Below are 22,911 nucleotides of genomic sequence, written 5' to 3' on the forward strand. Positions count from 1 at the left end.
AAGCTTGATCCTATTTGAATGAATAAATGAAAAATGAAGCCGTTATTAAGCACTTACTATATGCAGAGCACTGTATGCAAATAGAAAAAGGAAGACAGGCCATAAGGAGCTCACATTCTAATGGGAGAGATAACACATCTGAGATGGAAAAGTCTTATGATCCTTTGGGGCTATCTACAAAGCAGATAGCATCGTTGTTCAGTCATTTTCTCAGTCATGTGGACTCTCTGTGACCCTATCTGGGGTTTTCCTAGCAAAGATACTAAAGTAGTTTGCCATGTCCTTCTCCAGATCATTTTACAGAGAAGGAACTGAGGCAAACAGGGGGAAGTGACTAGCCCAGGGTCACACAGCTAAGTAAGTGTCTGAGGCCAGATTTGAACTACCTGGCCGAGCACTCTATCCCCTGAGCCACCTGGCTGCCTCCAGAATAGAATGTAACTTTTCATTAAAAATGTCAAATTCTTTCCTCTCTTACCTGTTTGTTCCTACTAGCCAATAATTTAAAAATTTCTATAGCGCTTTAAGGTTTGCAAAGCACTTTACAAATATTATCTCATTTTATTCTCACAGTAACCCTGGGAGCTGGGGCTGTTGTTACCCTTATTTTACAGATGAAGGAACCGAGGCGCACAAAGTTTAAAAACTTTCACAGGCTCACACGGCTAGTTAAATGTCTCAGGCTGGATTTGAACTCGGGCCATACTGGCTCCAGGCCCAGAGCTTCAGATCTGCTTCTCCACCCTCTTCGTACATCTGCACATACACACATAGACAGGAAGAATCCACCTGCTTGATCTCCCTCCTAACAAAGCCATTGCTTGCCCTGTCTACTTACTTATGACCAAGAGGGAATCCAATGATGGGCTCCTAGATTTAGTCATAAGGAAATTGGGAGGTCATGTAGCCCTGAACCCACATTTTACAGACTAGGAAAAGCCGAGGCCCAGAGAAGTGGTGACTTGCCCAAGACCGCAGAGAAGTCCTCCAACCCCAAACTCCCATCTTTCTGCTGCACCTTGCTGCTGTCATTACCTTTATCTCTTGGAGCCAGCTCGGTCAGTCAATGGGCATTTCTTCAGCGTTCAGGATGGAGGACCATGCCTAAAAGACTATAGAAGCAAAGGGAACTGATGCCCCACGAGCTTTGCTGGCTGAGCTTCCTTCCAGTTATACTTTTCTCAAGGTTAGCCTTTTGCCGCTGCTCCTCCCTCCTCTCTCCCCCTCCATCTGGGGAGTCATATCCTTACATGGGGGTGCTCTGTCCCAAGGAATATGAATGTTGATCGCTTATACTTTGCAAGGAATTTGGGGGTTTCAAGGCTAGTTTTTCCCCTTTTCCTTCCCTATTTATTTATTCTGGGGTACTTACCTGTTTTGTCCCATGTAGTTTTCATTTACGATTTCTTGAAATACAGCTCTGGAAAACCAGACTTGGATACAGTCCATTTTGACTCAAATGGAGCTACTTGACTATGCCTTTAAACTCAAATCACTCTGGCTCTCTCTGACTGGCCAATAATAAGTCCCCAATCAAAGCCCCACTTGCTCATTGTTTGGGTTTTGGTTGCTCAGAATGAGTGTAAACAGCAGTTGTTTCTATTTTGGCCAGAAATTCTGAGGGTCTTCCCCTCTCAGATTGATTCTTTTGTGAAGGCTAACTAGGTTATCTTTTGCTTCAGTTGTCACCTAGCCTTTAATTACAAATAAACTGAGACCTGGAAAAGATCTTAGCTTAAAAAGGCCAAGGTCTCCTACTGCATCCTGGGCAATGGCCTTAGTCATCCTGATCTATGTCTTGCCACTGTAGCTCAGTAACTCTGAAGGAGTGAGGCTGGTGACTTGGCACAGCCCTACCTCATTTAAATCCAGTTCATTTGCAAGTCAGGATATCCCCCCCCCATGTCATTGGACCCCTTCCATAATGAAGGACGGACAATAGCCTTTCTCTAAATGATAGTGATACAGTGTAGTAGAAGGCTAGAATCAGGAAGAGGTAGAATAAGGAAAGGTAGGTAGGTAGATAGATAGGTAGATAGGTAGATGATAGGTAGATAGGTAGATAAGGGAAGATTGAGGGAGGAAAGAAGGAAAAAGGGGAAGGGGAAAGGAAAGACAGAAAGAAAGACAGAAAGACAGAAAGAAAGACAGAAAGACAGAAAGACAGAAAGACAGAAAGACAGAAAGACAGAAAGACAGAAAGAAAGAAAGAAAGAAAGAAAGAAAGAAAGAAAGAAAGAAAGAAAGAAGAAAAAGAAGAGGAAAAAAAAGGAAGAACATTTATTAAGTGCTAACTATGTACCAGACACTGGGCTAAGCTCTGAAAATACAAATACGAGTTATCAAAACAATCCCTACCCTCAAGTAGCTTACATTCTAATGGGGAAAGATGAGGCATAAAAGAGTTGGAAAGGGAATGAGGATAAAGGGCTATGGGTAAGGTGGCTAGCGAGGAAGAAGGAGAATTCTGGTCCAGAGATAACAGTGCCCTGCAGCCCTTAAACTCACAGGTAGCTACGAACATGAAATGAGATAATGAGCCACGTGAAGCCCTATGCAAACCTTAAAGAATTGCCCTGTAAATATCTATGCTCATGAAAGGTTGAGCAGCCCCTTGGCCCACTGGAGAGAGGTCCAGCCTTGCAATCTTGCAGCTGGCTGCTATCTGTGTGACCACGGGCAGGTCACTTAGCTTCTCAGTACTTCAGGCCACTCTCTAAGACCATAAATTACAGACTTACAAATAGATCCCTATCAGTGAGGAAGTTTCTGTGAGGATGAAATAACAGGTTAGGACTAGGACAGAATTTAAGGACTTTAATCCGGGAGAGGTCGACAGGGCCTGGGGGGAGGGAAGGAGGGAGGGAGAGAGAGAGGGGGGTACCCATTGCAGTAGCCTCCAACTACATGCATATTTTAATTGCCTGTGTTCCTGTTCACTAACAAGAGCTAACATCGCACCCGCATGACTTAAGGGTGCACTGGGGGACTCTGTCAGGCAGTTAATAGAGAGTAGGTGGGGCCACTTAACAGAACCAGACACTTCTCTCCTTTTAAAATTTTACCTGCAGCCACTTTGCAAAACACATCCCAACACCCTGCGGTTTGGTTGGTGTGCATTGCGGTTTCTTTGTTAGTTGAGATTTATAGTTCAGATGCAGTAGCCCTGCCAAGTGTAATAAACGTTTTGTTTTAGCTGGAATGTGAGCAACTGTTTTTATTATCATTATTTTGCCTCTAAACATCTTAAAGTGACCGGCATTTGAGAACAAAGTCAGAATCTCTAAATACTTCTTCTCAATGCCCAGCTAGTGGAATTCGTAGATCAGTTTTAAGATTAGGAGACAGGCTCTCATTTCATACTGCTTGTATTTAGGTAATGAAGGCTACAATAGCAATGGACACCTTCCCATTGGGCAGCTTAGATGTTGGTACTGGCTAAATGGCAAAGATCTTCGAATGACATTAAAAAAAAATGCCTTGTATTTAGACTGCCTAAGGCTTGAATAATGTACGTGTGACAGGAATAAATATAAGGTCACTGATTTTAATGATATTTTAACTTCCTTTCCCTAAGTTCCTAGGAAGCACAGCCAAACAATTAACAGAGACTAAAAACATTGGCAACTTGCAAACACCTGCTTTGATTATTTGGTCTAATGAGGTTAAATTTAACCAACTCCATCTGAATAAATTAAAAACAATTCTTATCTTTTCATTGGGTCATAAATTTTATCAGCCCAGGGTGCACACGTATTTAATGCGGTACAGTTGGTACCATTCTTTCAGCTTGGCTCAGGAGAGAAAGGCAAAAAAGGAAGCTTATTTTTAGAAGCTTCTGAGCCTGCGCCTGCAGTTATGAAATTCCAGGGAGATCCAGGCTTCAGTCTCATAAACTTTGCTGTTTTTCCCTAAAAATCTGCCACCATTTCAAAGGCATCTTTGTATTTCTTTTTTTCTTTTCCCAAAGGCATCTTTCCCAGTCCCCAAATAAGCACCAGATTCTTGGCTTCTATAGTTCATTCATTCATTCATTCATTCACTCTAGTTTTATCAAGTACCTGTGCCAGGCCGGGGACTGTGCTAAGCTCTGGGAGCACAAAGACAAAAAGTAAACAAGCCCTGCCTTCATGGAGTTTACAGTCTACTGAGAAGAAATAATATGTATGCATGTCAGTATCCAATTGACACAAGTAAATGCAAAGCAGTATCAGAGAGAGTGGGAAAAGGGTAACTAACCACGAACACTTGGCTTTGGGAAAAATAGGAAAGGATCTAATTGTCTGGCTACTGAGTTAAAGTTGGGTTGAAATGAGCCCGTTCTTGGGAATGTGATGTATGATAGGATCTCAATTTTAAAATGTTGAATTTTAATACTGAAAGACTCTTGGAGATCATTTGCCCCATCTCTTTCAGTTTCCATATGAGGAAAAATCCCAGTTTCTATCTTCAAGGAGTTCACATGTTGGAGTTGTGTATTGACAAATTTTTACCACCATGAGAAAGGTATTGGAAGTAATTTGATGAATTTTTTTTTACTGAGATTAGATTTTTTTCCCCCTTTCAAGTTACTATTTGTAATTCAGGAGAAGTGAGGATTCAAAAAATAGTCATTGATGAAAAAGTTGGCCTCAGTTATTTATTCATAAATGCACAAAGTTTAGGTAATAAACAAGTTGAACTAGAAAACCTTAATGCAGGGGAGTAAATTTGACTTCTCTGAGATTTGGAGGAAGTTGATGGTACATGAATAGGGTACCAGACTTGGGATCAGGAAGGCCTGAATTACATCCAGCCTCAAATACTTAGCATCTATGTGACCCTGGGAAAGTCATTTAACTTGTTTGCTTCTGTTTCCTTATCTGAAAAATCAGGATAATAGTAGCACCTACTTCTAAAAGTAATTGTGAGGGGGAGCTAGGTGACACAGTGGATAAAACACCGGCCCTGGATTCAGGAGAACCTGAGTTCAAATCTGACCTCAGACACTTGACACGCACTAGCTGTGTGACCCTGGGCAAGTCCCTTAACGCTCATTGGCCCACAAAAACAAAAAATAAAAATAAAAGTAATTGTGAGGAGGCACTATACAAATGTTGGCTGCTGTTATTATTATTATTAAATGGGGTGGCACTCATAACTGGAATATGGTTATTGAATGGCTACACCTCATTCAAAAACAACAGACTACAACTGTTGTGTGGAGCCATATCTTATTTTATTTTATTTTATTTTATCACGTAGATTGCCCATAGTGCTAATCCAGGCAACACTTTATTTTTTGGAGCCATATCTTGAGATGAACTCCTATGAAAGAAGCCAGCAAGCATGTTCAGAGAACATTTGGGTAAATTGAGAGAGAAACAGATGTTTCAGAGTGTACGACAGACCAGCCAGCCAGAAGGAGGAAACAGACAAATCACTGGGCCTTCATTTCCTCGCTTGCAAAATAACATGAGCTCCCTTTCAGGTCTAAAACTGATTTACAGGATCAGCTCTGATAGCATGTGAGAAGAAAAACCAGGAGCAGAGGGGGTGTTACCGTTCACTGTGACTGTTTTCAGAGCTCAATAAGCTCTGTCTGGGATGCCAGACAAAAGGGAAGACAAGCCCTACCAGAGCTTACAGTCTAGTAAGAGGGAAGACTTCTGCAAATGAAACAGTTCAAGAATAACAAAACACTGAGTGCAATTAAGTGCCAGAATTCAGCTACAGTAAGTTTTCATGGATGGGAAAGATGAGCTAAACTGGGGCTATAAGATAAGGGACTGGCACCTTGAAGAATAGAGAAGATTTGGATAGGCCTAGAGATACAACACTGAAAAAATGTGTTGGTAAAGTAGATGGGAGACCCAGGCAGAAAGGCTAGAGACAAGAGCTGATAGTAATCTGAGGTATAATCGTCTGTAGTGTTACTAGTAATTTCTTAATTTTATGTAATGCCTTCAGAATTGCAAAGCCTTTTTTGTATACTCCTTGACAATTCTGCGAGTTTGGTAGAGGTGTGTTTTCATCAGGGTGAATACTCCCTCCATCAGTGCTTCAGTCAGCCTTTCCACAGCCTTCATAGATGGTTTTGTTGGTGGTAGTGAGTCGTTTCAATCACATCTGACTCTCTGTGACCCCATTTGGGCTTTTCTTGGCAAAGATATTGGAGTGATTTGCCACTTGCTTCTCCAGCTCACTTTATAGATGAGTAAACTGAGGCAAATGGAGTTGAGTGACTTGCCCAGGCTCACACAGCTAGTAAGTGTCTGAGGCCAGATTTGAACTCAGGAAGGTGAGTCTTCCTGACTGAAGGCCTGGTACCTACCTGTCCCTGTTTTTTGAGCTAATGTGAACTGCTCCCCATCCCACCCCACCCCCCAAAAAAAGGTCCATCATCTGGTGAATGGCCTTTAGGTAAAGATCTTCCCCAAATTTAACTGGACTGATCTTTGGAGGCCGTAATATAACCTGTCACTGAGTTCATACCTGAAGTCTTTTCAGCACATAGTAGGCCTTTGGTGGATATGAAGTTAGTAATGCAAATACTCATCTCCTTTTAACAAATGAGGCTAGGAAACTTGTTCAAAGCCACCTGGGTGTTAAGGGGCAGAACTTGACCTAGCCTTAGTGCTGGGGTTGGCTCTGGCCAGGGCCACCACGTCTTTTTCTCACCCAACAGTCAAGCAGAATTTACTCCGTGTTTATGCCTGCCTCAATATCGAGTCTATGTTCAATGTTTTAGATGAACTTATGAAAGTAAACAGTTGGGACAGCCATGTGGCGTAATGGATAAAGCACTGTCCCTGGATTCAGGAGGACCTGAGTTCAAATCCAGCCTCAGACACTTGACACTTACTAGCTGTGTGACCCTGGGCAAAAAGTCACTTAACCCTCATTGCCCCACAAAAAACAAAAAAAGGTAAACAGTTTATCTTTCCTTTTTTTCTGTTGCAAACTACACCTTGAGTTAAGAATTTCAACAAAAAGTTATAAAAGGACAGCTAAGGAAAACCTGGGACTGCTGACCACTCATAATGGACAGTCCACATCGGGCAGAGCTCCTCAGCTCTTATATTTCTTCTGATCCCAAAGCCAAAGAGAATGACCTTTGGACTAGAAAGGACAGAAGAAAAATGGCCAATAAGAAGTCTACCTATCTAATAAGTGTGTATCTAAATAGCTAGATTCTTAAGTTCCTGGCAAGGTTGTTAGCGAAGGGCTGATCTCACATGCATTTGCTTCGTTTTTGTCTCAGCCTTAAAGAACAGAATTTATACCATGATCTTCAGAAAGCCAATCATATATGGTGATGAATGGCTAGAAAATTTCCACTCCAGAATTGGGGTTTTGGTTCAGATCTTTACTGTGACCTTAAGCTTCTTAACCTGGGGTCCATGAACTTTTTTTGTAATTATTAATGATTTCAACGTAATTGCTTGACTTTGTGACCTTATGTATTTTATTTTACACATTAAAAATATTATTCTCTCCATACACTTCACCAGACTGCCCCCACCCCCAAAAAATGGTCCTTGACACAAAAAAGTTGAAGAACTTCTTCATTTAATTCCCTTAGCCCTTAGTTGCCTCTTCTGTGAAATGAGGAAATTGATCTTTTGTCCCAGCAGAAAGGATTCATAGTCCTCAATGTGGATACAGCACTGGCCTTGGGGTCGGTCAGGAAACGGGAAGTTCCAGTCACATAGCAGATCCTGTGTGATCACCAACAAGTCAATCTCAGAGCTTTGGTTTCCTTACCTATAGATCGGAGATAACAACATTCACCTGATCTACCTCATAGGGTTCTTGGGAAGATAAGGTGCCATATAGACATTAGTTATGTTGTAGATTACATTATCCCTTTTAGGAAAAAGCTGAGAATGAAGTTAAGGAGCATTACCCACATGAGAGTGAGGGGAAGGCTAAGAGAAGCCCAGAAACCAGAGCCTGAGAGAAGTAAATCAGTGGCTGTTCCCAAAGCCCCTCAGCCCACAGACTCCCCAGAACGTGCCGTGCCAAGCATGGGTGACTAGAAGAGTTCCCCTTTAGGGAAATACAAGGAAACAGTTTTCCCCAGATAACAAGAAGCTGAAGTTTTTATTAAATCAGCCATCATCCAGCCATAGCTCAACTTTGCTCCCCATTTTGTTCTGTGGCTACTCTTAAAATATTATAGAGTTCATTAAAAATTACATGAGCCAGATGTGAAAATCTACAAAGTTTGCGAAGTAGTTCTTCAGTTGGTTAACATACATTTATTAAGCACTTAACCATGTGCCAATCACTGTGCTGTGGGCTGGGGAATGCCAAGAAAATACCTAGTTCCTGACGTCAAGGAACTCACGATTCCATTAAATCTGAAAGACAGCATGCACACCATTATGTCCATACAAGATGCAGTGCAGTGGATAGAGTACTGGCCCTGGAGTCAGGAGGACCTGAGTTCAAATCTGGCTTCAGATACATACTACTGTGTGACCCTGGGCAAATCACTTAACCTCAATTGCCTTAAAACATTGGGGGCCATCTCCAGTCATCTGGATCTATATCTTGCCACTGGACCCTGATGGCTCTGGAGGAGAGAGTGAGTTTGGTGACCTCACACAGCCCTCCCTCACTTCAATCCACTTCAGTACAAATCATCACATCACTTCCCAATGTCATGGTCCTCTTCGAGAAGGACAACAACAACAACTTACAAGAGTAAATGGAAGGTGATCTCAGAGGGCAAGGCGCTAGTACTAGAATCTGGGGGGATTGAGAAAGGCTACCTACACAAGGTGGGTTTGGAATTGAGTCACAAGAATCCAGAAAAACTAGGAGGCAATGGTAAGGAGGGAGTGCATTTCAAATAATTCTTAGAATTAGGGTAGTTACCCTGATGGTTGGCAAATAAGAACTTGAATTGTATCTAGTTATAATTCTGTCTGGTAAGAACTTTGAGTCAGTTAATGTAGAAAAAACATAACTGGGAGGTGGGGGTGCTCCATGTTCCCCACCCACCCACCCCCTGCTTATTTGCTACTAGCAAATCTGGCCTTGAGTTCTTATGCCCCCTCTTTTTTTTTTTTTTTTTTGAGTAGAGAGATTGTAAACTTAAAAAAAGTTAGTATGATTGACTTAACCTAATAGCTTCACAATATTAAAATATGATGGGATTCTTTCTTAAAATGCTTCTTTTCTTTCCAAAGAGTGTGTGGGGATTGTTTTGGTTTGGTTTGGTTTTTTGCAGGGCAGTGAGGGTTAAGTGACTTGCCCGGGGTCACACAGCTAGTAAATGTCAAATGTCTGAGTCCAGATTTGAACTCAGGTCTTCTTGAATCCATGGCAAGTGCTTTATCCACTGCGCCATCTAGCTGCCCCATGGGGATTGTTTTTTTGTTTGTTTGTTTTTTGTTCTTGTGGGGCAATGGGGGTTAAGTGACTTGCCCAGGGTCACACAGCTAGTAAGTGTCAAGTGTCTGAGGCCGGATTTGAACTCAGGTCCTCCTGAATCCAGGGCCGGTGCTTTATCCACTGCGCCACCTAGCCACCCCAGGGGATTGTTTTTAAAAGAGATTTTCCAGGGGCACCTAGGTGGCGCAGTGGATAGAGCACCAGCCCTGGAGTCAGGAGGACCTGAGTTCAAATGCGGCCTCAGACACTTGACACTTACTAGCTGTGTGACCCTGGGCAAGTCACTTAACCCCAATTGCCTCACTAAAAAAAAAAAGAGAGAGAGAGAGAGAGATTTTCCAGTATTTGAAAAAAGTCACTTAATCATCTTCTGGGCTCCACTGAACCTTAGCTCTACCCATAGAGGACTTTGAATACCATTTGCTAAATGAACCACCTACCCCATTCCTCCCCATTTTCACCAGTAAGTAAAGTCACTTTCTTTTTTGAGAAACTGGTCTTCACATACTTTCAAGTATAAAGTGGAGGGGGATTAGACTTTTTCTACTTGGTCCCAGAAGGTCGAATTAGGACTAGTAGCTAGAAATTACAAAGAAACAAATATAGACTTGATGATAAGAAAAAAACTTCCTCACAATGAGAGCTCTCTAGAAGTAGAATAGCCTACCTTGTCTTCACGAAGGCCAAATGACCACATGTTGGGTGTGTTGTAGAAGAGGTTATTTTTCTAGATGTGTTGGACTAGATAGATGGCCACTGAAATCCCTTTCCACCCCAGAATTCTGTGAGTCTTTGATTCTTCATTTCTGAGTTTTTAGAACGATCAATATGGCTCCTCCTTCTGGACTTCCAGTATTCATAGGCAACACGGTTGACACCAGTGTGATGGGGCCTGGACCTTGGCTAAGATAATGCTGGGTCTCCAGGGCAGAACCTCTCCCTTGCTTAGGGGTAGTTTAGCACCCAGAAGGAGCTTGATATTGCTATGAAGTGAGGCCTACTGTCGTGGTTTCTGAAAACGGAGACTTCTGCCCAAAACCTTTCCTTGCCCGGTTTTAACAGCGTGTGTGTTAACAGGAAGATGCACAGTTGTCATTGTTGAGCCCTTTGTTGGATTTCATGACTTTATCAAATCATACTGTTGAGACATATAATTCATAGGTAGATTTGAGAAGCTGAGAGCTGACAGCAAGATCTCAGAAAAAAAAAATCTTCTTTCATAGGGGTTTTCTCACTCATTTGGAGAGCTTTGATCATAATTTTTTTCCAATGAAAAGAAAACCATTTTCCAGAATAGAAAGAACTTTTAGACAAGCAATGCAAAGACATGAACAAAATTAGATGAGGGCAAGATAATAATAATAATAATAATAAACTCGCCCCTGGGTATATGAGAACTACAGTGAATGTGGCCTGTCTGGTCTAGTCACATCTTTGGATTCTTGACCACAGTCACGTCACTCATCCCTCACCCCAAGACAAGTAACAGTTTATGGTAGGCAGGTCTTTCATTTAGAGTTTTATTTATTCACTGTCTGGGTACGAGCAGCAAAGGTGGGCTGGCAAGTTTTCTATATTCATGGAAAAGACTGATTTAAAGTTCTAGGGGGATGTGGTCCCCCAAAGCTAGACTTTGTCTCACCAGTCCAAAATGATGCAAATCAGAACAAACTACTGTTCCATGGCTGGACCTTGCTCTCAGTGAATGGGTATTTATTAAACCTATGTCTGTCAGTCAACCAACATTTATTAAGAGAGGAAAGGATAGGGGCAGCTAGGTGACTCAGTGGATAAAGCAGCAGCCCTGGATTCTGTTCAAATCCAGTCTCAGACACTTGACAGTTACTAACTGTGTGACTTTGGGCAAGTCACTTAATCTTAATTGCCCGGTGGGGGGGGAGGGGGGAGGAGGAAAGGGAGCAGTCAAGAAGTATGAGAATTGAGAAGAGGCCATTAGATTTGGCCCTTATGAGATCACTGGCGACTTTAAAAGAAAATAATTTCAAATGAGTAATGAAGTTTGAAGCCAGATTACAGAGCATGAAGAAGAGGGTGAGAGGAAGGGGAATGAAGCAAGTGTAGACATTTTCTCAAGATGTTTGACAGATCCTAGCTAGTGGGGATGGTAGGATCTAGTTGAGAGATTTTTTTTTTTAAAGATGGCAGAGTTATGGGCATATTTATAGGCAGGGACAAAGAAACCACTTCAGTATCTAGGAAGAGATTAAACATAAGGGGATGAGGTGATTGTGGGGGGCAGTCTGAACTGACCCTCCTGAGGAGGGCCACTTCTTTGACACTGGAATAAAGGAGAAAATGGTGGAAGATTGATTCAGGGAATTATAAAATGAGTTAAAAAGGGGGAGATGAGGGAGCTTGCCCTCATCTGTGAGAGTGAGAACAGAGAGTACTGTGGGAGACCTGAGATGAAGTCTAGAATAGTTCCTGTAGTGGGGTTTTCTTGGCAAAGATACTAGAGTGGTTTGCCATTTCCTTCTCCAGCTCATTTTATAGATGAGGAAACTGAGGCAAACATGGATAAGTGACTTGCCCAGGGTCACATAGCTGCTAAATGTCTGAGGCTGGATTTGAACTCGAGAAGATGAAGCTTACTGAGTTCAGGCCCAGCACTCTATCTACTGCGCCATATTGCTGCCCCATAACCAATACTTTCTATGTTAAGCATTGATCATTTTTGTTGTTGTTTGACCACAGCGTCACCTAGCTCATATATTCAGAGTAAGTTGGAGACAACATCAGGGGGAAGAAAAGAAAAAAACGGTCTGTCAAAGGCTATCAGCACCTTTCCTGGGTCCAGTTTAGAGAATACTGACTGCATTGTCTGATACCTTTGTGAACAATCATCTCACATTTATTGACTATTCAAAGAATAGTGACATAAGAAAGGTGTTTTTTTCTTGGCATTCAAGGATCACATATGAGAATATATCTTTACTATAGTTGCTTGGAGGTGAAACCATAAGAGCTTCAGGGACACAACCTCAGACGTAAGTTCGGTTAGCTTAGTGTCGGGCCACAGCTCATTCTTGGCTCCCTCCTTGACCAGTCTGCATTCCCTGGGCTGGATCTCTAGTTCCTGCCTACTGCCCACAGCCAGACCAGGGGAGTGTCCCATTAGAGTTCTGTGTTCCCCCAGGAGTACACAAACAGTACACATCGTCCCAAGACTTTAGGGAGGACAGCTAAACTCACACACAAGGATGCTCAGAACAACACTGCTGGTGAAGCTTTCTCATCTATAGCTTTGCTTATTTACAACTCTCTCTCTCTCTCTCTCTCTCTCTCTCTCTCTCTCTCTCTCTCTCTCTCTCTCTCTCTCTCTCTCTCATTATAACCTGCTATCCTTATCCTCTGCCCCACTCTACCGAACCTATTTTTCATCCTTGTTGTAACTTGTGCCAAGCTCTTTACCATCGTTTCGATGTCCTTTTGTTCCTTTCACAGTCTTGGCCCCCTGTTTCACCAGTTCGGCTCTACAGTGTCCATCCCCCTTTGCCCTTCTTGTCTTTTTATCTATAACTGTTCATGCCATGCTAGACTCCTACCCTGGGTTACCCCTTCATCCACCTTTTCCACATGCACACTGATGAACATCCCTAGAGAAAGTCACTTCACTGTGTAGCTTGTAGCCACTAAAATTTGTTAGCTAATATAACCTGGGTCCTCACTGCTGCAAGGTACTTTATTCTTCCCTGACTGACTCTCCCACACTCTACAGAATGTCCATCCTCAACCTTTTCTCTCCTCAAGCCCCTTATACCATTTCTCCAATCCCCCTTCCCAGAGGAATTTGCTTTCCACTTTACTGAAAAAGTAGAAGACATCTAAAGTGACTTCTCTATTGCCCTCTATTAGATACTTTTGATCTCTCTTACATCTTGGGGCTGGAGTCAGAAAGACTTATCTTCCTGAATCCAATTCTGGCCTCAGGTACTTACTAGCTGTATGACCCTGGGCAAGTCGCTTCACCCTGATTGCCACAGTTTCCTCATCTGTAAAGTGAGCTGGAGAAGGAAATGGCAAACCATTCCAGTATTGTTGCCAAGAAGACCCCAAATGGGGTCATGGAGAAGCAGACGTGACTGAAAAGGACTGAACCATAAAAATCTTTTCCCATTCCATCTTTTGCTGTAGTTTCTGATACTTAGACCAAGCCCTTTGCTTGATGTTAATATGTCCTATCCAGGCAACAGCCTCCTCAGTATTTTCTCTCTCTTTGTTTGTCTCTCTCCTCTCTCTCTCTCTCCATCTTCTCTTTCTCTCTCTGTCTGTCTCTCCCTCCCTTCCCTCTTCTTCCCTTCTCTTCATCCTCCTTCCATTTTTTTTCAGCAACATTCATTTATTTTATTTTCCAGTTACATGTAAGGGTACTTTTCAACATTCATTTTCATAAGATTTAGAGTTCCAAATTTTTCTCCCTCCCTCCCTTTCCTCCCCCCTCCACAAGATCACAACCAGGTTATATATGTACAATCCACAAGTGTTCTTTTTATCAGTTCTTTCTATAGGGGTGTATGGTAAGCTTCCTCATTAGTTCCTTGGGATTGTCTTGGATCATTGCACTGCTGAGAGTAGTTGTCATTCACAATTGCTCATTGAACAATACTGCTGTCACTACGCACAATGTCCTCCCAGCTCTGCTCACTTCACAGGTTTTTCTGGGATCATCCTGTTTGTCATTTCCTGTAGCACAAGACCATTCCACTACAATCATATAACACAGCTTTTTCCATCATTCCTCAATTGATGGACATTCCCTTGATTTTCAATTTTTAGCCTCCACCAAGAGTTGCTATAAATATTTTTTGTGCAATTTTCCCCCTTTTCTCTTTTTCATGATTACTATTGTTAACTGTTTCCCCTCCATCCTATTCCTTTCCCCATGATATTTATTCTATTATCCATCTTCTTTCATCCTATCACTCTTCAAAAGGGATTTGCTTGTCTGTCCCCTCCCCCACTCTGCCCTTCCTTCTTTTGCCCCTCTCTCTTTATCCCCTTTCCCTCCTATTTTCCTGCAGGGTTAGAGAGATTACTCCACCCTATTGAGCGTGTACATTATTCCCTCCTGGAGCCAATTCTAATGAGATTGAGGTCTTTGAGCCAATTCTGATGAGTCTTAGGCTCATTTACTGCCCAGATTAAATAGATTACTCCACCCAGTTGGGTGTGTGTGTGTGTGTATGTGTGTGTGTGTGTTAGTCCCTCCTTGAGGCACCTGATGAGTTTAACATCTTTGAGCCTTTTCTGATGAGTGTAAAATTCATTTACTGCCCTGCTCCTCTCCTATCTCTTCCCCAACTCCATAAGCCTTTTCCTGTTACTTTCATATAGGATTTCACTTCTGCCCTTCCCCCTCCCCCAGTGAATTCCCTTCACCCCTCAATTTAACCCTAAAGATGTCATCATCTCGCTAAGTGCCACAGTGGACAAAGCATCACCCCTGGACCCAGGGGGATCCCAGCCAAAACCCGACCTCAGACACAAGACAGTCGCCCACTGTATGACCCCAGGTATATCCCCCAGCTCCAATTTTTTATGGTTCTCTAGGGTCTTGTATTTGAAAGTCAAATTTGCCATTCAGTTCAGGTCTTTTCATCACAAATATCTGAAAGTCTTCTATTTCATTAAAGTCCCATTTTTTTTTTTTTGCTGAAAGATAATGCTGAGTTTTGCTGGGTAGGTGATTCTTGGTTGTAATCCCATTTCCTTTGCCCTTTGGAATATCATATTCCATGCCCTCCGGTCCTTTAATGTAGAAGCTGCTAGATCCTGTGCTATCCTGACTGGGGCTCCACAGTACTTGAATTCTTTCTTTTTGGCAGCTTGCAATATTTTCTCCTTGACCTGAGAGCTCTGGAATTTGGCTATAATATTCCTAGGAGTTTTCCTTTTGGGATCTCTTTCTGGAGGTGATCGGTGGATTCTTTCAATTTCTATTTTAGCTTCTTCTTCTAGAATTTCAGGGCAATTTTCCCTGGGAATATCTTGGAAGATGGTGTCTAAACTCTTTCCTTGATCATGGTTTTCAGGTAGACCAATAATTTTCAGATTATGTCTCCTGGACCTATTTTCCAGGTCGGCAGTTTTTCCCAGAAGACATTTCACATTGCCCTCTATTTTTTTATTCATTTGGATTTGCTTTATTGTGTCTTGGTTTCTCATAAAGTCACTGGCTTCCATTTGTTCAATTCTCATTCTTAGGCAATTATTTTCATCAGAGAGCTTTTGTACCTCCTTTTCCATTTGGCCAATTTGACTTTTCAAGCTGTTGACTTTTTTCTCATGTCTTTCCTGCATCACCCTCATTTCTCTTTCCATTTTTTCCTCTACCTCTCTAACTTTATCTTCAAAGTCCTTTTTGAGCACCTCTATGGCCTGAGACCAATATGTATTTTTCTTGGAAGCTTTAGATATAGGGGCCCTGATGTTGACATCTTCCTCTGAGGGTGCCCCTTGGTCTTCCTTGTTACTGAAGAAACTTTCTATGATCCTCACCTTTCTCTGTTGGCTCGTCTTGCCTTTCTTTTACTAGCCTTTTAGCTCCTTAAAGTGGGGCACTGTTTCCAGGCTGCAGTATCCCAAGCTTAAGAAGTCCCAGGTGGTATGATTTAAGGACAATCAGGTTCCCTCCCTCACCTGGTCTGTTCCCTGGTCCTTAGATGACCCCAGACCAACTTGCTAATCAACCAGCTTTGTGTGTTGTGGTTGTTAGCTCCGACGAGCCTGTGCCCCTCCCTGACCTGGGCCACTGCCACTCGAGCCTACCACCTGGTTCTCAGTAGGGGTGTAAAATCCAAGTTCTGCCTTAGCACCAGCATAGACCCCTGTAGTCTCTCCCCTGCCCAGGGCTCAGCCCACTCACCAGACTGTGAGCTTAGTTCCAGACAACACTGGTACTGCAGCTGATTCAGAGGCTCTGGGGGTCTCCTTCTCTGGTGAGGACTTCCTGTGACTAGATCTGTGTCAGGGTGACTGTGGGTTTGGGCCCGACTCCTGTATCAGCACAGCAGCTCCCTCCTTCTGACCTTCCAAGCCGTTCTTAGTTAGAAGATGATTTCAGCACATTCTTCTGTGAGTTTTGCTGCTCCAGGCATTTTCCTATGGTGTTATTTGGATGTTTTTTGGAGCAATCATGTCATGAGTTCAGGAGCTCACTGCCTTTCCTCCGCCATCTTGGCTCTTCCCCGGAAGCTCCCTTCCATTTTTTTAATCTACTGCTTCCTCCCCTGCTGCCAATAAAATTTTCCAGGTCACCCCACTTTTTAAAAAGCCTTGACCCTGCCATCTCATCAAGATATCCTCCTGAAATTATCTATACTTATTGCCCATGTTTCCTTATCTTCCCATCACTTCTCACCCCCTTTCAGTTGACTCCATTGTTCTTCTGAACTTTTGTCTCCAAGGTTACCGGCAATCTCTTAAATGCTCGGTTGCATGACCTTTTTCTCAGTCTTCATCTTAGCCAATATCTCTAAAGTTTTTGACACTGTTGACCAGCACCTCATCTTAGATACTCTCTCTTCCCTTGGTGGCTATTCTCTTTTCCATATCTGTAGAGATAGAAATTTCTAATGAACTAGCTAGTGTCTTTGAATTTCCCAATTTAAAATGCTTTTCCCCCTGATATCTAATGTTATGATGCAATAGCAAAAAGTCCAGGTATCCATTTTTCTTCAAAATTATCTTCAGATTTTCTGCAAAATTGTTTGGCCACTTTACTTCAATAAAGTGGAGTGTCCATCAGGCAAGCACCAGTCCAGCTAACTTAAGAGAAACTCGCCAGCAGGCGGTTGGCCATGAAGTGGTCTTTTGGGGGGTTTTGTTTCGCTTTGCTTTTTGCCAACAGCAACTCACGAATACTGTCTGATAAAGTACATAGGGTTATGACCTCCGACCGGGAAGGGAAGACCCATACTAATGAAATCTCAGACCCCTGAAGAATCAGTGTAGTAGAGTAGAAAAGAGAATTAGATTTTGGTTCAAATCCTACCTCTGACATTACCTATATGACTTAGGCAAGTCCCTTCACCTCTCCATGGCCTCTGAGGCCCCCTGCAAAGGGAAGGATCCTCTAAGTCCCTTTTTCCTTGTGATTTTTGGTTTTTAGGCCTCAAAATCCTTGGCTTTTGGGAAGAGGTTGGCACGATCATCTCTGAATCTGAACTAAAAACTGGAATCCTCTGTTCCTCTGCCATCCCCGGTCTGATCCAGTATTTGCAGAGCCTCACCAGATTGGTGATAGCTGCCATGTTTGCTTCAGCAGCTGACCCCAGTGAAAAGACAAAGGAGACCCCCATCTCTCTTGTTCAGCTGTTACACTCCAACTTCCCTGAAGTACGCCTGCTGACGTTGGAAACCGTGCTGCATTTGGTGACACCAACAGTCCCAGAGCAGAAGAGAGGAGAAGAGAGAGGTCCCCTGCCCTCCCTTCCTGATGTTGGGGAGACGCTCTTGAAGATGGCCATGGAAGAAAAGCACCAAGATTGCTTTGGCAAGGTCCAGTCTGTTGTTTGTCTACCTTCCCCTACATTCCAGTCCTTCCTTTTCCTGTAGAGCTCACTAGGGTGTTGGTGTTTTAAAAATAGAGTGTGGGGCAGCTGGGTGGCACGGTGGATAGAGCAACAGCCCTGGATTCAGGAGGACCTGAGTTCAAATCTGGCCTCAGACACTTGACACTTACTAGCTGTGTAACTCTGGGCAAGTCACTTAACCCCAGTTGCCTCACCGAAAGAAAGGAAGGAAGGAAGGAAAGAAGGGAGGGAGGGAGGAGGAGGAAGGAAGGAAGGAAGGAAGGAAGGAAGGAAGGAAGGAAGGAAGGAAGGAAGGAAGGAAGGAAGGAAGGGAGGAAGGAAGGGAGGGAGGGAGGGAGGGAAGGAAGGAGGAGGAGGAAGGGAGGGAGGGAGGAGGAGGAGGAAGGGAGGGAGGGAGGGAGGAGGAAGGAAGGAAGGAAGGAAGGAAGGAAGGAAGGAAGGAAGGAAGGAAGGAAGGAAGGAAGGAAGGAAGGAAGGAACAAACAAACCCAGGGGCTCCCTATAGGCTAAGGAGTGGAGTACATTGGATTTCTTGTTCGTAAGGTAAGGATGGTGTTGACTTAACCCTCTGTATGGTGCCCAGGATGGCCCTATGATCACAGAAGCATTTACTCAAGCTGTCTGCTGACAGGGATGAGGGGGCCAGTAAGGAAGTATAGAAGCTAGTTAAACCACTCTGAATCTCCAGTCCCTAGATAAACCAAAATCAGATCTAGTATATGAGAAAGATTGACTTGTCTGGTCTAATATAAGGGACGTTTCTCTAACAACCTGGAGATCTGGGTTCTAATCCTAGCCTAGCCACTGATTCACTGTATAACTTTAGCTAAATCACTGCCTCTCTCCATAACTCAGTTTCCAGTTTTTGATTCTGGGATAATATTCTCTACCTTTCAGGAGGGTAGTGATCTTAAAATGATACATAAGCACAATATCAGTGCAAGATATTTCTATATGGGAACTCACAGATTTCTCTTCACTCCTCCCCACACTAATTGTTTCTTCTTTCATGAATTCTGCTTCTAATTTATATTTATAGGTTTTGAAGATTCTCCATTGCATGGATGTCAGCAAGTGGCTTCCTTTGACTGAAAGCTGTATCCACCGGACCCCAAAGGAATTCTTGACCTGGACAATGAATGTTGCAAATGTTTCCAGTGAGAGGTCTGGTCCCCTAATTACTGCTGCCTGCAATCACCCTCTCCCTCTCCCTCTCCCTCCCTCCTTCCCTCTCTCTTTATCTCCCTCTGTCTCTCTCATTTTATTGATACTTTTTATTTTTTTGTTTATTACACCAACTTGAGATAGCTAAGTGGTGCAGTGGAGAGAGCATTGGGCCTAGAGTCAGGAAGACTTGAGTGCAAAATGCCATCTCAGACACCTACTAGCTGAGTGACCCTAGGCAGGTCATTTAACCTCTGTCTGCCTTGGTTTCCTCACCTGTAAAATGGGAATGATAATAGTACATGCCCCTCAGAATTCTTGTGAGGATAAAATGAGATAATATGTGTTAAGCAATGTATAAGCCTTAAAGTACTATGTAAATGCTAATTATTATTTTTATTATTGTTAAGTAAGAGGAGTATTTTATTTGCCGATTATTAATAGTATAAGAGGCAGTGTGGAGAGTGAATAAGAGCAGACCTTGGAGTCAGTGAATAGAGAGTCAACCCTGGACTTAAGTTCTGCCTTTTGACACATCCTGGCTGTGTGACCTTGGGTGAGTCACTTAGCCTTCAGTGCTCCAGGCATCTCTCCAAGGTTTTAAGTTTCAGTTAGTAGGTCAGCTCACAGTGGATTAAGTACCTGCTAAGTGGCAGGCAGAACAGTTGCCAATCTGCATTTGGAGAAGTTCCTTCACTGAGAGTTCCCAGCACCAGTGAAATCACTGGTCAAGACAAAAAAATATTAAGTAGACATCTCTGCTCATGAAGCATCAGTTTCATCTTATGTTGTGTATTTTTCCTACTTTTCCCCCCCAGAATCACAATTCAGAGTCAAGCTCTGAGGCTTGCCTCGGGACTGGTCACCCACCACGTGCAGGTGGATAAGGAGGTAAGGCTGGTCTGCTTCCTGTTCAGGGAGGGTCGGTCATTTTGTGTCCTGTCAGTAAAGGAGAGCTGTCCCCAAGGGGAAGACATGCGAAGGATAGTTTGTCCATGAATTATCTGAGTATAACCAGCACCATCTACATCTGTGTCTCTATTCTGGGGCCAGCTACCTCAAGTTCATGAGGCCTTCCTGCTTAGCCACCTGCCAGGATCCTCCATGGAAATCCACCTCCCTCTCTCTCCTGGGAAGCCATAGCTGAGGAAATTGTGGGATGCAGCTTAGTGAGCTGAGGGCATTGGCCACAGCCAGGAAATCTGATGCTCTAGTTCCAGTATTCTACCGTTCCTCCACCCCACCCCAATTTGTTCAGCCATTGCCTAGCTGAAGGGCATCCCCTCCATTTCCAGTCCTTTGCCACCACAAAAAGAGCTGCTGTCAACATTTTGTACAGGTAGGTCCTTTTCCTTTTGAACCTACATCTTTCTGACTCTGAGGCCACAGAGATTAATTACACAGGCAGATGGCTTATTTTATATTTGTATTTTAGCTTTTTTAAAAGCAAAAACAGGGGGTGGCTAGATAGCACAGTGTATAAAGCACCGGCCCTGAATTCAGGAGGACCTGAGTTCAAATCCGGCCTCAGACACTTGACACTTACTAGCTGTGTGACCCTGGGCAAGTCACTTAACCCCCATTGCCCCGCAAAACAAAACAAAACAAAACAAAAAACAAAAACAGGGGCAGCTAGATGGCGCAGTGGATAAAGCACCAGCCCTGGATTCAGTAGTACCTGAGTTCAAATCCGGCCTCAGACACTTAACACTTACTAGCTGTGTGACCCTGGGCAAGTCACTTAACCCCAATTGCCTCACCAAAAAAAAATAAAATAAAATAAAAGTAAAAACAATCACAAAAGTCAAAACTTGTTTTTAATATGCAATTGGAAAAAAAATTAAAAATAAAATAAAAAACAGTCCCCTGAATGAACTCTTTGTGTTCCTAAACCCAAGACCTACCAAATACATACATACATACATATATATATATATATATATATATATATATATATATATATATATATATATATATATATATATATATATATATATATGGGAAAAAATGAAATGTATTAAAAATTTTTCAGAAGACTCAAAGTAGATTTCCCTCCTCAGTTTTGAGGGTGTAAAAATAAAGTGACTAGTCATTAACTTAATTCAGAAGAATCCCCCCTTAAGGTTAAAACAAAAATGGGCCTTTGTTTACACCCTCTTAACTTCACAGCATGGAAAATAGGGTGTTACTATAATTATCAGTGTCTCCTCCTAGAAAATCAAAACAGATGCTCTTTGAGCAGAATAGAGTTGGATTCCTTACTGAAGAATTGACAGCTCTTGGGCACTCTTCCCGCACCTGTTCCAGGATGGGTTTTTAAATTTCTGTTTAGCATCTAGTCCCCAGGACACTCTCTCTACGCACTATGGGAATCGCTAACAGAGCAGATCTAGCAGCCCCAGTCCTGAGCTACATCCCGTGCCTTGCTGACAGTATATTTTGTGGGGGTAGCTAGATGGCGCAGTGGATAAAGCACCAGCCCTGGATTGAGGAGTGCCTGAGTTCAAACCTGGCCTCAGACACTTGACACTTACTAGCTGCGTGACCCTGAGCAAGTCACTTAACCCCAGTTGCCTCACCAACAACCAAACAGACAATATATTTTGTGCTTTCAGGGATTGCCCTCAATAGAAAAGGAACTGAATCAGTGGGTCCAACTAGTGGCCTATTGCTGTGGTGGTGAGCTCCAGACAGAGACCAGGCTGGCAGCTGCTGAAGTCCTCATCAGCATTACACCAGTTTTCCTGACCAACCAACATCTGATCCTTGGTGAGTACCTTGACAGGGTGAAGGACCATGTCCTTACCAAGCCATCTAAAAGCACATGATTTAAAAGTTCCCAGAAAGGCAGCTAGGTGGCGTAGTGGATAGATCACCAGCCCTGGATTCAGGAGGACCTGAGTTCAAATCCGGCCTCAGACACTTGACACTTACTAGCTGTGTGACCCTGGGCAAGTCACTTAATCCTGATTGCCTCACCAAAACCAACAAACAAAAAAAACAAACAAACATAAAAGTTCCCAGAATACAAAGATGGACCAAGATATTCTCCCAGGCCCTCCTAATTGAGTAGGAGGATGGTTATGGGGCACAAACGGCTGTGAGGCAAAATGAAATCAGTACCCTTCTGGTTACAGTTACTTGAAAATCAGGAAAACGCCTGCAGTCTGTAGGAAACTAGGTCAAGGTAGGATCTTCAGAGCATAGCTTTAAGAGCCGAAAGGGACTTTAGGCCAAATTCCTTTTTATACACAAGGAAACTGAGGCCTAGGAAGGCTGATTGACATGTTCATGGTCACAGTGGTGGCAAGCAGGGGCTGAGATTTGAATGAAGGTCTCCCGGTTACAAATCCAGCATCCTTTCTCCTTCCCCTCTCTGCCTCCCAAGCCTAATTGTTTCGGTGGCTGATTAGCACATTCATGCCCAATGCGAGGCAGAATGTCAAGCTCTAAAGGAGATGCTTCTGGCAGAGTTTCCACAAGGGATACATTTGGATCAACAGCCCATCTCTCTGACAGAAATACCCCCAAGGACTGCCCTGCATGCACACTCTTCCCTGGATGTTCTTGGGATCCCCTAGAATTCTAATCTCTCTTCCCAACCAATGTAAAACTCTTGAATGATCAAAGTGGAGGTAAGGACTTTGGATGTCAAACTAAGGACAAAACTCCCCTGTGCTGGGAACCTGGATTAAACTGTAAATGGGAAATGGTTAGCAAAGTAAATAAAAATACAATGCAGCATAAATAATGTTGATTTGTGGTTTGCTAAGTCAATATGAAGCCTGCCAGACACCTTTCTATTTGA

At 43.1% G+C, this 22,911-nt stretch overlaps 1 protein-coding gene across 2 annotated transcripts in view; it reads left to right on the forward strand.

Annotated features, from left to right (window-relative positions):
* Positions 1–22,911, forward strand: part of THADA (THADA armadillo repeat containing) — a 458,536-nt gene that overhangs the window by 362,322 nt on the left and 73,303 nt on the right. For both annotated transcript variants that reach the window (XM_043990158.1, XM_043990159.1), the window contains exons 32-35: positions 17,516–17,904; positions 18,979–19,103; positions 19,922–19,994; positions 21,719–21,872. In XM_043990158.1, coding sequence (XP_043846093.1) covers positions 17,516–17,904; positions 18,979–19,103; positions 19,922–19,994; positions 21,719–21,872 — 741 coding nt within the window. The remainder of the gene's footprint in view (positions 1–17,515; positions 17,905–18,978; positions 19,104–19,921; positions 19,995–21,718; positions 21,873–22,911) is intronic.

Source organism: Dromiciops gliroides, chromosome 2 (assembly GCF_019393635.1).
Source record: "Dromiciops gliroides isolate mDroGli1 chromosome 2, mDroGli1.pri, whole genome shotgun sequence".
In the NCBI taxonomy this organism is placed as follows: domain Eukaryota; kingdom Metazoa; phylum Chordata; class Mammalia; order Microbiotheria; family Microbiotheriidae; genus Dromiciops; species Dromiciops gliroides.